General features: G+C 41.0%; 1 protein-coding gene across 9 annotated transcripts in view; it reads left to right on the top strand.

Annotated features, from left to right (window-relative positions):
• Positions 1-15,777, top strand: part of LOC116938742 (RNA-binding motif, single-stranded-interacting protein 3-like) — a 150,133-nt gene that overhangs the window by 102,800 nt on the left and 31,556 nt on the right. For 5 of the 9 annotated variants that reach the window (XM_076056321.1, XM_032946300.2, XM_076056309.1 and 2 more), the window contains one exon: positions 6,920-7,077. In XM_076056321.1, coding sequence (XP_075912436.1) covers positions 6,920-7,077 — 158 coding nt within the window. Of the gene's footprint in view, positions 1-745; positions 2,498-6,919; positions 7,078-15,777 lie in introns of those variants that run through there. The other 4 variants (XM_032946296.2, XM_032946307.2, XM_076056350.1 and 1 more) reach the window with 2 other exon arrangements.

The following is a 15,777-nucleotide window of genomic DNA, read 5'->3' as shown; positions in this document are numbered from 1 at the left end:
TACATCGATCTGACCGGGTGGTGCTGTGGCAGAGTACCAAGTGCTCTCCCATGTGTGTTTCAGCGTCGTGACCACGTGCTGTTCGGCACGGGGTCCAACGATTCTCTCCACATGTGGTACACCGACGTGAAAACCGCGTCGGAGTGCGTATGCAGCACAACCACAAAAACCTACGCAGCCCAAAGTACAACAATGCCGTCAATTTAAATCCTGGTCCAGAGTCGAGTAGGCCCCTCATCATTCTGTGGGTAACACTTTGGAGAGAGCCAAAAGATTTGTATATGGCGACACTGACAACCTTCCATATGAATGGTGGAATTTCCATCTATAGGTCAGGATCACCATTGGAAATGAGTACTGCTCAATGCTCATTTGGGTATGGGCGACACGTGCTGACTTTTGTGACTAGCACTTTTCTGAAGCTTATTTTTAATATTGTAAGGCGAATTTTTGATTTAAAGCTTTCGTGACTGCAGGGATTCATATTCTTGGTTCTTTCGGTAAAGTCACGTAGAAAGGAAACAATAAAATAATAAAAATATAAAACAAAATTCTCACGACGTTTCGACTGCAACACAAGCAATCATCATCAGGTGTGAAAACCACAACACGAAAATTTTCTGTGTGAAAACCACAACAAGAACATTTTCTTGATGTGGTTTTCACACCTGATGATGATTGCTTGTGTTGCAGTCGAAACGTCGTGAGAATTTGATTGTTTTATATTTTTATTATTTTATTGTTTCCCTTCTACGTGACTTTACCGAAAGAACCAAGAATATGGATATTGTAAGGCGAGTTAATTAAGGAGGCAAACTTACCATACTTCTTCAACATCTGACTCCACGGCTGAGGAGATGGCGTCTAGAAATATGGCAATGTAAAATTGTATATTTACAAGCTCGCACATGTTAGTGTGTGTCTGTTGTGCGCGTGTTGTGATAAGGGAAACCTTGAATTGTGGCTTTGTGCTGTTTGGCTTCCGACCGATCTGAGTCCGATCTGAGCCCTCTTTCTTGCCCTGCTTGCCTGTAATGACCATGTGCAAATGCCAGCCATTAAGAGACCTAATAGCAGGGAGAGGCCTGGCAAAACAATGGCGACTTTCTTAATGGCTCACAGAGGAGCACTTGTTTGACCGAGGGAGGAACGTCGTGCTTTGCCGAAAGTCAAGAAGTCTTGTGTGAAAACGAGAGGGCTTTCCCACTTTATTGGGAGACATTCACTCGCTTTGATCTCACTACGTAGACTGTGTTCTCATCAAACAGCACACACACACATACACACACGTATACCAATGGTGTTCGCGGCTCGCCAGCCCCACCTTAAGCAGTTGCCGACGTTTTTAGAGGCAGCTTTCAGATACGTATTTTAACACTTTTGTCACTTGTGCAAGAGTGCAAAATATATAGATTGCAATATCCTCCCAATGGTGGGAAAGGGTGGCTTGGTTTTGAGTGAACCTGTGTCTGTAATTACAGGGCAAGAGGCAGCCGATTTGCAGGTTGCTTCATCCAGGCACCGTGCTGGGAAAGCCAGGCATTCTTGTTTTTCGTAAGATGGTGTTCATCTGGGTCAGCATATGGCAAGTGAGGGGGAAGCAAGAAAATGTCAATCTATGGGGAGAAAATTAATCTGCCCTGGTCAATCAGATGCTAAAGTCAGCCTGGTGCGCAGTTTTCATGGTGCAGCATGTGTCAGCTTTCATTACTTCTTCAACGTGCATTTGTCTCCAAGAATGGATCAAAGGCAGCACAGTTCCACGACTGAAATGCCTTTGAGATTGCCTCAAAGATGCATCGAAGATAAGGTTAATAACAATAGGGACTTTCTTTGTTATGCTATTTTAGTCAGCGTATCATTGGAAATATCTTCGAAAGAGACAATAAAAATGATACCTGCCACATTAAATTAATATTGAAGATTAAAATTAAGATGTAAAAATCACGAAAGCCACCCACACAAATTTAATGATGTGATAACTGCCTCAATAACATATAAGTTATGCTACTGGATATGGGTGATTTGCTGCATTGCCCATGTGAGTATTTTATAAGTTGATTAAACTCTAAGATATATTGCTATTAAGCACGGAAATATTATACTGTATATTTATTGTTTACGGCTTTATTAATCTGTATTATGACTAAGCAACAGATCGGGTAGTCTTAAAAATGTTAAAAGCTTTTGAATTATTTTAATTAACACAGTAATGTGAAGTGAAATTAATTTAAAGTGGTAATTGTAAGTGGTGTTTTATTAGCTCATGGATGCTCTTTTTAATTTGGTAAAGTTAATTCGTGCCTTTCAACTCTATAAACTTATATATGTAAATTAGCTGCTGTGCCGCATATAAAGCACTGCACTTTATTTATTTTCTTCAACTTTTATTTTCCAACAACTGAAAAGCACCGCACCGTCTATGAGCACGTCGGCTTCGCACGGTGGGAAAGAAGTTCAACATGAAACAAATCGCAACATTCCGTTCACGTCCAAGGTAAGAAAAATAATTGACAAAAGAGGGAGGGGAAAGAAAAAGATGAGTGGGGGGGGAGAACAAATCAAAGGGATTCTCGGTGTTACTCAGCAGTGATCAACAACAGCGATATGTTGTTACACTGTACTCTATGTGGTCGGGCCAGTCAAAGCAGTGTGAGTGTGTGTGTGTGGGGAGCGGTAGTGTAGCGGTTAGCGCTACGCTGCGCTATGAAGCTGGCGACCCGGGTTCGATTCCCGCTCACGGCCAACACCACCGGTGACGATTATCTGAACCGGTCCTGGGCCTCCCCCTAGGTCGACTCAGCCTCAAATGAGTACCTGGTGCGGTGGATTAAAAAAAAAACATCGCCACTGGGGAGACAAAGGCGGTCGGGCGTGGTGCTGTGGCCACTCACCCCCTCGTGTTGCCGTTCCGGCCTTTATAGGTGCTCGCTAACAGCACTTGCCCCTACAGTCTGTTACGGGCTACACGGGGGATCTTTGCCTTTGTGTGTGCAAGAAACGCTCCCATACCCTCCTAAATGTATCTGTCTCTTCCACTTATGGCAGTTGCAGCTGCATTGTACAGTACATCTTATTTATTAATCCCCATGTGCAGTTGTCAGCATAATATGCTGTTCCTGATCGTTTAAAGCTGCGAGCCTCTCGCAGTGCGGCACAGTGAATCTGTAGTTGTCTCCACTGACGTTTGGACGTGACCGCTTCTGAAGGTTGAGAAGACACACCTTTTGGTGTAGGAGAATCGAGTTTGGTTGAAACGCTGAATGTTCTGAAGGTTACTGTGGAGCTTTTCACGGTTAATATGCAAAGCTGTCGGATGTGTTTCTCATTATGCCACGTGTAATTCAGCATCATATGCAATGTGGAGCGCAGCTCCTGAAGTAAGCACTCGGAGGCCGTGGAGCAGAACGTTGTACGTGATCTGAACAATATGCACGCGGTACAACCTGAAACCAACATCGGAGAGATATAAATGTTTGGCACGTCCAGGCACAACCATGTTCATGTGTTTGCAAGGCATGCACTGGCAACGCCGGGAACAACCACAGGTCTATCAAATGGGAATATTTAACTCGCGTGCGCCGGAAGGATAACGTGCTTTAGAATCGGACGGTATGAAAAACCAAAACATCCTTCGTCACAGATAACATTTCCGAATGCCACCGTTGCACAGAAAATTGGCAGACCTCGCATCAGTTGCACTGCTGGAACTGACAACAATGCCTTCGCGTTTGCTGGCCAAATGGTGCATGCGAAAACAAGAGCGTGCGGGAGCAACGAAGTCCCCTGTACAACAGAGCCAAACATGAAATAACCCTATTTCCATTTCAAACAGTTTGAAAAATTCACATAGCACAATTACTGGTCTTTTCTTGGCTTGATAGAGAGGATCAATGAGAATGAGGAAACAGACTTGACTGGTTGAATGTTTTATATATATATTCTGAAATAAACCCAAAATATAATTTTAAAATATAGTACTGTAACAAAATTGTAACTCATAAGTAAAACTGCATAGAATTAAGGCTTTGCATATTTTAACTGATACCCATGTTGTCTATAAACCACGTTAAATGCGAGTGGAATTGACCTGTTTTCTGCAGTAAAATACATGAATTGGGATAATGCTTCAATGTGGTAGAACTGTCCGATCTGATAATGGATCCAAGAAGTTCACAGACAGACTGAGATGGCACCATGTCTGTGTGGAGGAGGCATGGGAATTCTCTACACTTCCTTTCTCCTTGCACCTCGTGCATTACGGAGGTGATGAAGGGTTTTTTTGATGGTTTCCACGATAGCCGATGGTTAGAAATGTGCGATACCAGAAAACTGATGTCAACAAGCCAGTGCTTGCTGTGAGGCTGAACAGTCATAATAATTATTTAAGTTTTGCTGCTGAATAATTGTAAGGGGGACTTTGCTTAAATAATGTAATTTTTAGGATTATTTGACCAAATGAAGACATGCACAGATACACAGACACAAATACAGCTGTCTAGAGGCAGCAAAGTACAACATCTGAAACTCTGTCAGCATTCCACAACTAAATGCATCTTAACTTGCTCAAATATTACACCAATATGCTCATGCACTAAATTAAATGACTTTGCATCATCAATTATTCTGGGGATAATCATATGCAAAGAATGCATTGCAATGATGCTTTGTTGTTGTAAAAGAACTCCAAGAGATCCATTATACTTGTTTTATAAAATCAGCACATATTAATGAGCCAGAAGCCCATGGGAAGGATTGTACTGTCAAATAGCAAGCATGCCGGCATGCCAGCATAAGCTATACACATCATTACACTTCTGCACTTGTGTGCACATATTTTGAGAGGCGTTCTTCAAATGAAACACAATTGATCACTCATTAATGGAACTGAGTTAATGCGTCCAAACATGACTGATATACCAGACATCCCAACATTCAATTTGGCTTGTATATCATATTAAACAAAATGAAGCAATATTTTGCAGTGAAATGTCAAATTGTATTTTATACAGCAATATAAAAAATATAGAGACATTGTTTCACAAACATTACTGTGAATGGCAAATATAGCTCAAGTACAGTAGCTCATATTCATGCATTCGGCTCATTTAGACCAGAAATATGCTCTTGGTGTTTGTGCAAAATTATCAAAGATGATGAGTCGCATATCTCTTGCCCTGAGGAGCGTAATTCCTCAGAGCCATTAGAACATTCAAAGAAGTTTGAATACTTCTACTCATTAATCGACAAGGGCACCCTTGATGAATGTGCTAGCCAAGTGATGTTGAGGCCATTAATGCTGAGGTGGTGCTGCTGATCCATTGTAGTTAAACGAGGTTTTGTGACTCACAGTGGTTCTTTGTGTATTATAAGTGTGGGTGTGTGAGTGTGTAAGCTTTTGTTCGGCCGGATCGAGGGGGCTAAACGGGCGCGGCACGGGCTAGAGAAGAGATGGAGTGATGTGGTACAGGAGGACGTAGAGCTGAGTGGACTTGCCGATGACTGGTACCAGCGGTGTCAAGATCAGCCTCTGTGGAGGAGGCTCGTGAAGGACGCTACTGGGCAGTTGGAGGCAGTCGTCCTCCAACAACAATGGAGGGCGGAGGAGCGACGCTCACAACAACGAGCGGAGCGCCGGGTGGCTAAAGCACAGCAGGTTGGCACAGTAGGGGGCACAGGTGGTGCATCAGCCAGTCATCTTAGTCAGTCGACCCGTGGCACCTGGGTCTGCCCCGTGACCTCCTGTCAGCGGGCGTTCGACACTTCACGTGGCCTCAAGGTGCACATGGCCTGGCACAAGCATCGTGGTGACGTCACCGCCACTTAGTGGTGAATGGCGGTTGTTGTTGTGTAAGTGTGTGGAGTTTGTATATTCTCCCCTGTTCTGCAGTGAGAGTGTGTATGTAGGGAGCAGCGGCACAGCGGTTTGCACTGCACTTCACTACAAACCTGGCAAAGACTTGAGTTGGATTCCCACTCATGACCAATATCAGTGACAGCAAATGCCAGAACTTGTCCTGTACCCTCCCTTACCTAGGTCGACTGAGCTTTAAATGAGTACCAGGTGCTATGTGTAGTAAACATCAGCAATGGGGAGACAAAGGCGGCCGGGCGTGGAGCTGGCCACCCACCCCCTCGTATACCTTGCTGGCCTTCATAGGTGTTGCTTTTCACAAACAACACTTGCCCCAAAAGACTTGGGGGACCTTTGTCTTTGTAAGGTTATGAGTACTATTTTTAAGCATTTATAGATGGGATTGAAGCAACTCGATTAGAATATTGTGAGGTCAAATCCCTAATGGGTTCAAATCGACCTGTCATATCTTGGGAGTTGATAATGAGCATAAGATTGTGGAAAGTTATTTTATTCCAGGACTGGCCCTCTACCGTGAGAGTGACATCGCCCATTTCATGGTTTGAGTAGGGAACCACGTGTACCTTATCTACTTACTGTACAACTGAGCCAGGTTGTTTTTCCACTGCAGGACCCGAAGCGTGCTGCTGACGTCGCGTGCGTTGAACGAGTTCGGTTGCACGTAGACGACGGGGTAACGCGGTGTCCTCGCGCTTTACTGACTGATGTCACATGCAATGTACTTGTCGCTAGGCCCGCCGTTGGCTTAGTTTGACCCTAAGCTCGATTCAGATGCACTGCGAGGCCAGAATATCACGGTTGTGTTTCCTATTTGGCACGGGAAATAGCCAGTGGAAAACCAAGTGTACGGCGGGGTCCCTGTGTTGGCACGGCTCAGAATTCCGGTGGAAAAGAAGGGGTGCCTGTAGAAATAATTTTTTTTTATCTCATGCAGTAATTCAAATCAGAATTCTTCTTTGCTGTGATAAAAAAACACTTTCAGAGATTTGCATAGTAATGTATTTTAATCACAATATTTGCTTGTGTTTTTTGTTGTTGTTGCAGCAGTCGTACACACAAACTTCCAATCAAATGGCTCCAAGCCCCAGTACACACAGCAGTGCTAACAGCACCAGTGGTGAGCAGCTGAGCAAGACCAACCTGTACATACGGGGGCTTCCACCCGGCACAACCGACCAGGATCTTGTCAAGCTCTGCCAGCCGTGAGTATTTTATTTTATTAAAGACTCTTTGTCTTCAATAATTTATTTGTACGTTATTGTTTTCTATGATAGTTTACACACGTAATGCACGATCTGCTCTGATACTTTTAATGATTTGCATTAGCTACCTACACACAAGGGTCCTGTGTTAAATATGATGGGATGGCTCATGCTGCAGAGGACATTCCTAGTGGCTTGGATTGTGAGTAACTTGGTCTGCGAGTGTTTTGCAAGACGAGCAAAATTTTAAAATAAATAATACTTTGATAAACGAGCGATGTCTTGCAATACGAGCAGTACGTACAATATATGCTTTGTCTGCCGAGCGTCACGTGATCACAACTGAGCCAATGGTTCTTTTCTCTCTCGCTGTGGGATTGTGGGTAATCATCTCCTATGCTCAGTCTCAGTCGGCGTGCCTCACTCGTATAGTCAACATCCGTGCGAGCGTATACTGTTTACTATGGTGTTGTGACCACGTGTATACTGTTTACTACAGTACTATAGTGTTGTGACCACGTGTGTGTGCGTAAAGCATTTTTTTATTTTGTGTCCAGGTGTAGTGACTGTTCTTTAGTAACTGTAGTGAAAGTCGTCCTACACAATAACCCTCCTCCTCTCCTCTCTTTCATCTTCCTCACACCAGCCACGATTAAATGTAATGAATAAATTTGATTACTTTTCATTAAATTTAAATAATACAAATATTAAAAGGTATTTTGTATTAATCATTTTTATATGGATAGAGTATTTTTGGGTTGCTGAACGAATCATCTGAGTTTCCATTATTTCTCATGGGGAAATTCGCTTTGATATACGAGTGCTTTGGATTACGAGCACGTTTCCGGAACGAATTATGCTCGCAATCCAAGGTTTCACTGTATTTACCTTCAGTAAGGAACCAAATGCAAATGTACTATTAGCCATATCCATTCGATAGTTGCAGTGCATAGCTTCTCCAGACCAACACACTTATATTAATTTTAACTAACGAATATTATCTACTGCGACATATAGCTATATCCATTGTATGGTTGTACTTGGAATGCACATTTAAAGAAATTCGAAAAACGTTGTTTGCTTTAGGCAATTAACGATTCACCAAATAAAACAGTTTTGTAAGCTCTTGACATATGCTTTCAATAGTGCACCTTAGAAATACTTATGATTCATGCAAATTGCTATTATACTGCATAGTGCACTATCACCAGTGTGCTCCTTAAGGTGAATAGAACGATCAAGACAACAAATGACGGGAGATATCAGAATCAGAATTGTTATTTACCCTTGAGAAATTCTAAAACATAGGACATGGTAAAGCAATATATGTAATTATGTAAATGGTGAACAAATTGTGTAAACACTTTCGTACAATAATAATCTAAAAGAAAACACTCATGTAAACATAGCAATTATTGAATGCAGTAATATCAAGGCAATAAAGTAAAATAATCCTGGAGAAATATGAGCAAACCTGCAGCGTGAGCTTGTCTACAGGGGCGGCTAAGAAAACAATTCAAGCAGGGCACGGCACAGTCAGTGTGAAACGATCTTTAAAGCAGTGTTAATGAGTAATGCTATGACCTGCTTTTGTTGTATGATGCATTCTGCTCCACCTCTTATGTATACGAGGAAGGGTTGAAAACTAAAAAGTGTGGTGTTAAATATTGTGGCGACATGTTTTTACTTGACGAACATATTCGAATTTATAAGGGAGAGGGCTTGTGTGCCTGCTGAAGCCTCCCAGGTGCTATGGGGCTCTGTATGAGTTTGCAAATGTGAATTAGATGCTACAAGCAAGACAAAAAAACAGATCGGTTCTTGAATTTAAAAAAAGACATTACCTTGAATCTTGACAAGTCAGTACATTGCCAGCAGGAGCAATTGTTGGCATGTCTCGTGCACATGGTGGTGGTGTTCTAAACCCTCATGCCTCAAATCGCCTATGGTGGGGGTTGCAGGGTCCTTAAATGCCACTAAAATATGACTTTAAAACTGAGCTCAGTTTGAAAATGTAATTACCGTTTATTTTACTGAAAAAGCAGTACACTGAATGTATTTTAATGTCTGCAGTTAGACACATTTAGTACAATTTGAGACTAAATATCCCCAATCTACCTTCAGTATACTCTCTCTTTGTGTTCATGGCTGTGTTCTCAACCCTGTACTCTTATCTCAGCTGCCCACGCAATCAAGTCAAATGTTCTTTCATGACGTATGCAGATTTTATCATAAACTATCTGTGCCAATTGTCCCCACTGAACTGTAAACCCTCAAGAAATCAATTCTAGCCTCTCTGTTGCATCTTCTATGAGTATCCAGTAATTACCCATTTAAGACATTTCTTGGGCCTGTTCATATTATTTTATTGGCTTGATTTTACTGCATTCAATAATTTAAAAAAATGTATATATTTTTTTCTATTATTATTTCATGACAGTATTTACACAATGTGTTCACCATTTTCATCATTAGTTTATTGTTTTATGATGTCTTATGTTTTTGAATGCATAATATTTCTAGTACAACATAAGCATATAAGGTTTGTGTTGCAGACATTTGTTTAATGTTTGGTGATATGCTCGACTGTGGACCAATGTAGACTACTACTTGACTAGTTTCATAAAGCGCGTGATTGAATCGTATCAATATAAAGGCAATTCATGTAAATTCAGTAGATTTTGGAATAGTTTGTATTACTTAAACTATAAACATAAATACTATTGGCACTAATACCAAATCATCTGTTTTCTTTATGATGTATGTGGAATTAATTAATTACGTTAATAATGATGGTATTTATTAACGTCCGGCAGACATATAAAAGAACGGATTCACGCAAAAATATCCAATGACTTGGATGCATAAAGGAAATTAAAATTCCATTTACAAAAGAGACACTTACAACTGAAGCAGAATGATTGTTTCTTAAGTGCAAACTAATATCATCATATTGGCCAAGCCATCCATTCAGCTTCCCCCGAGGCTATTTCAGAGCTACCAAACCTGGACGTGGACTTATGAGTTGCTGCACAAATCCATACTCGGAAGGAATCCATAATTATTAGTTTGACTAATGGAGCACATGCTAAGTTTGCGTGCCATCGCAGTACCTAATTCCCTTGGCGCCAAGCGTGCAGAAAGCTCTCCAGCTTGTCAGCAAGTGGGGAAGGTGTAACACAACTAAATCGCGCCACTAGTCCGTACATAGTTTATTTCGGTGATAGGCATGGCTATCGTCAGCGGTAGCTCATATCCCACTCATGCCGGCACTGGTCACGGCTTTCCTTTTGTTTGCCTCTGGATTGGCATGTGTACCAAGTCCATGGCTGACCTTTACATCTTATTCGGGTATGCACTTTAGCAAAGTCTACAGTTTACTTTAAATATGTACTAAACACAAAACAAATGTACAACACAAGGCCACCTGTTTGTCATGCTGCGCTAACCTCATTGGACGCTGACTGCAGTAAAAACCCCACGCTTCCTTCCAGGTCGCTTTGTCTTAACTCGGCAGCAACAGTACATTTTGGTCCTTGAAGCAGAGCACTATGTTACAGCTGTTTACCTTATCTGAGCATGACTGAAAAAAATTGGTTTCATTTCATATGACAAAAATAATAAAAGGATGCACGTTCAGAATTTGACTGAATATAAATAAGTTCCTGTTCCTCCAATGTAGGACAATTCATTTCCAGGAGTTTAGAAAATGTATTACACAAAGCCACTTCATCATAAAAAAATACATTCCAAAAAGATGCTTTTTAGAAAGGATGTGTCTGAAGATTAGATTGTGATTGAGTCGGTTAAGATAAGTTTGACATTGTGTGTTCAGTAATGTTTTTTTTTCATCATTATAGTACAGTAAAAAAAGCATAGAGCATTTACCTGAATCTTTATCCGTTTTCCCGCTTTTTCACATTTGAAAATATAATAGAACATTAAACGCACATACTATACATGTAAGCGATGTCACAGAAATCCCTGGAGGTACTATTATAGATGAAACTGGTCAAAAGGAAATGCATAGAAACGGCATGGAAATAATATCCCTAATCTTAGAAACAGTTGTGCAAAATGCCTGTGGGGAAAGAAAAATAACACATCCAGAATAAAAAATATAATTCAAAATTTTCGCAGAAGTTTTGAGCTTTGAAGTGAATCCAGTATTTATCCACGTGCGCACAGATCTTCCTCACAATGAAGTCCATTCCTTTTCAAGACCCATCACTCAGTTCTAAATCAAATAAATGAATTGACAGTTTAAATAAACTAGTGCATTGGCCTTTTTTTTCTCGAATTGCTTTTATTTATTATCTTTTCAAATATTGCATAGCCCCCGGTGTACGTGTGGCATATATATGCGCTTAAAAAGGCGAGTTGGCCTGCTTGCATCTGAAAAACGTTGTAATGGATACGATAACAAATTAGTCTCACAGTTACCTCGGGGTGGTTTTTTTTCCCCCCCTTTATGTCATAAGTCACTCTAAAAGAGCTGTGCTCAATGTGTCTAGGAGCAGACTTTGTTATTAGAATTCTAGAGCACATGGGTCAGTGCACCTCATTCGTGCATGCAAAGGGCAAGCATAAGGAGGCATTCTAGAGATTTCGTACACGTCAGTGATTCCCTTGCCTGCACAGACATATGAAGTGGTTTTAGCATTTTGGTTTCAGTGTACAATTTGAACACATTTTAAAGGTTTTTCTCCCGTAAAAAAAATAATTATGTACACTACGTGCAATCTTTGAGATGAGCACTTCATTCTTTTTTTTAAAGAAATGAATAATTATCTAGGTAATATCAATATGCTGCAACTTTAGAAATCATATATATGTGCAGTTTGATGTCGTGAAAACAGCACAGGGATATGTTTCTCTTTATTTAGAGGATATTTAAACCTGGACCCTTTGGTCAGGTGGCCAACTTTAATACCATAGGCGGTTATTCTTTTGTCTAAAACAAAAAAGTGTTAATTTTGTTTACAAAAAAATGTAGAATAAGAAGTAATCTCCATATATATAAAAGGCAAAGTTGTGAGTATGTGTGTCTGTTCAAAATGTTTAGCGTACTTCCCGACATGCAACAAACTTGAAATTTGCCATGTGGGTACTTTCCAGACTGTACACCATGCAAAAATTATAAAAATACACGCATTTTTTAGGGGGGGGGGGGGAGCTCAATAATGCAAAAAAAATTTGCACCGCAAGTGAGCTGTAATGTCAAATCTGTCACGTGACCCGCGCATGTGGAAGCGTAACGCATTGTAGTGTAGCGGTTAGCGCGCTGCGCTACGAACCCGGCGACCCGAGTTCGATTCCCGCTCACGGCCACCACCGGTGACGATTATTTAACCGGTCCTGGGCCTTCCCTAGGTCGACTCAGCCTCAAAACGAGTAACTGCTGAGGTGTGTCAACATCGCCACTGGGGAGACAAAGGCGGCCGGGCGTGGTGGATCCAAGTCCCGGGCGAAGCCGGGTAGCACAGCTAGTACCGTATATATAAGTAAGAGGGACCTTTAAAAACCACATCCGGGTACGCATATCTCGTTGTAGATGGCAGAGTGGGAACTACGATGAGAGGCAGATGAGATTGGGTGCCGGTGCTTTTGAAAAAGTGCAATCGGTAATGAAAGAAACCTAACAGTTTTCTTTTAAAGAATAACGTTGGATCAGAAACACGGACATTGACAAAGAAAATGAAACAAAACCTGGAAAGTGTGCAAAGGAGCATGGCGAGGGTGCACGCTTGTGTTACACTGACTTAGACAACACAAGAAAGTTAAATGCACGATTTTTCCGCGAAGAAATATAGGTGGACTTTGGCAGGACGAGTCACCATAAGGGATGATGGGCAGGTGGGTGACACTAATGGACTGGGTGACTGCCAAAGGAGGGAACACGCTGGCGGGGACTTCCGCAAGGGAGGCCTATCGACAAACCCTAACCTCAATTTTTTTGTTCTATTGCAACGGCATAAGAAGCGGTGCATGCTGGGGTAGATCTTCATCCGGTAGTGGATAGATTCATGACTCCTCATGGTAATCGCAATGCAAGTTTACAGGATGAATATCAATGCAATGGATTATGCCAATGAAATATATACACATTTTTATACTTGATCAGTTATAGCTGATGGTGGTTGGTTGTGATTCATATGACTGCAGGCTCTGTGAATTAATGTGAGAGTAACTTTGTGCCAATGGTGCATTTTTGGAATGCGTACATGAGTGCACAGAACCAACACTGCCTTCCCACCACCCATTCCCTGTTAAGCTGTCAACCTATAGAGCCACTAATCATCTCTTCCCCTCATCTGGACCCCCCCCCCACTCTCGTTTCTTTATCAGACACTTTATTTTTCAAATAAAAGGTTCACCCTTTTCGGCAATGGTCACGTTGAAGTCCACAATAAACACTCCTATCAAGTGAGAGTGCTTTGGCCATTCAAGGACTATGGGAATATTTAGTGAAGTAATATTTCTACCGCAGTACCTTGCTTGTAATAATGCTGAGGTGACATTTTTGTTCGTGCGACCTTTCACGAAGCACCAGTTTTACTAACTGAACACATTAAATAGTCGCGTGTAATGAATAATGAATACAAAAAATTGCTGGAAATAATATTTGCCGCGTAGTTACGGTACTGCGTTTGTGTGTTTTAATGTGTAAACTACAATAACGCTATTCGTCTTGGTCACCAAATGCATTCTGCAATGAGCAGGGTTTAAGCGTTGTGAGATGATATGACTCGTAGCTTCTCTTGCATACCAGAAATTGGAAATGCATGCGAGTGCCAAGAAGAAATATGGACTAGTAGTAATACAGGAATTGATGTTCACAGTATTTATTTAAATTATTGTATCACTTCCATACAGGAGTTGAATGAACATGTGTTTTTTGCGTATGAAATCTTTTAAATTCCCGAATGACTTATGTTGTATTTTTAACCAAGTTATCAGTTACTACATGGATGATGATGATGGCTGCAAAACTGCTATAGCCAACTGATGACTGGTGTTTGCTTTCGTGATCCATTGGATGCAATTTGTTTGGAAATTGAGTGGTAATCTCACCAGTGAAACAGTTTGGGCAGTATGGACAGGAATTTTAAAATACATACATACATCTAAAACAATTAAGTATAATACTGTATATTGATTTTTCGCTACAATAGTTACAATTTGAATTATGTATTGCAGTAATATCTAACCCTACTACGTATGCAGTAACCTTGATTTTTTTATGACCAGAAATGTATCAACCGTGCAATGGATAATTTACAGGTATAATTTAATCGAAAAGGGAGATTTGATGTGAAAGATATAAATGTACAATTTATTACATTTTAAGTCTTTTTTATATATATGTAAAAAAAAATCCTTAAAGTAGGGCAAGTCCTCACTTAACGCGTGTTCACACAAATCATTTTCGCTGTAACGCGGTTCTTCCATCGCGGAATGCTTCACACAACGCGAAACGTGCACCGTTATAACGCGAAACGCGCACCGTTATAACGCGAAACGCGCACCGTTATAACGCGAAACGCGCACCGTTATAACGAGGTTTCTGAGCGGTTGACCATTAACTGCTCTCTTGAGCTGTGCGGCTGAGCAGTCTGATACAGTATGCGGAATGGCACAGTAACACGGTGGCATCCCCGCAGTTATTTGTCCCGTCGTATGTGTCCATCGTATCTTGCCAAACCTTATCGTGACATTATTCATGGAGGAAATTGTTTTCGCTTAACAAGACACTTTGAAGGAATGCATCGCCGCGTTAAAGGAGGACATACTGTGCACTGCTATTATGTACAAGTGTTGTGAAATTGACGTTGGCCCATACATCTACTGACAAAAGTGTTAGCTCTATCTATTAATACTGCAACATTTAATAACCTCACTTAAGTTTTCGCCAATTGAATAGATTTTCATATAGGAAATCTAGAACATAATTGGCTGGGACATGCTTGCACGTTTAAAAAAATATGTTATTCTATGAATATACCTACCAGGGTGAATGTTAGTTTACAGTAATATGCGTGCTATCTGAAGGCCCATGGTTCACTGCTTTGTGATTATTTCATGACTTTGTGTGCAAAGCAGACTGCACAATTTGTGCGCGTTATTTCTTGACTCGAGAACATTTTCCCACAACTGATAAGTTAATACGCAATAATAAATGTTTTTTTTTCTCATTAATTCTTGCTTGTTAAGAAGCAAGGCATGTTGCTACGAAAGTAATTTTTCCCCCCCTATTTTGTTGAGACTTTAATTGCTTGCTTGTGTTGGGGATTACTGTCCCTGAGCAGATGTGTATGGGTCGTGATTGACTGCGTGTGGTTGATCCTCACGAGACAACGGGGCGCATGCACACGACACTCAAGGATACGTTGTGCCAGCACAAGTTGCGTTCCCTCTGCACGTTTAGGGTTACAAAACATGTGTGCAGCCAACATACACTCATAAGTGGTGACACACGCACGCAAAAATCAGTAAAGGTGGGTGCACAGTGATTACTGTTTCAAAGGGACTCATTTTCATTTGGCCGTGGAATAAAGTGACTCTGGTTAAATAGATATATAAATTAGTTTTGCATCGCCTTTGCATGTTTTTATGGTACGAATATGAGGCTTGTAGTACTATTTACACTATATTGACTGATATTGATAAAATATCTGAAATCGTGTGAAGAATGGAGGA

The sequence above is a fragment of the Petromyzon marinus genome, chromosome 4 (genome assembly GCF_048934315.1).
Source record: "Petromyzon marinus isolate PM22_M1 ecotype Great Lakes invasive population chromosome 4, UKy_Petmar_22M1.pri1.0, whole genome shotgun sequence".
In the NCBI taxonomy this organism is placed as follows: Eukaryota; Metazoa; Chordata; class Hyperoartia; order Petromyzontiformes; family Petromyzontidae; genus Petromyzon; species Petromyzon marinus.
Note: the sequence above shows the minus strand (reverse complement) of the source record. Positions and strands in the feature narration are given on the sequence as shown.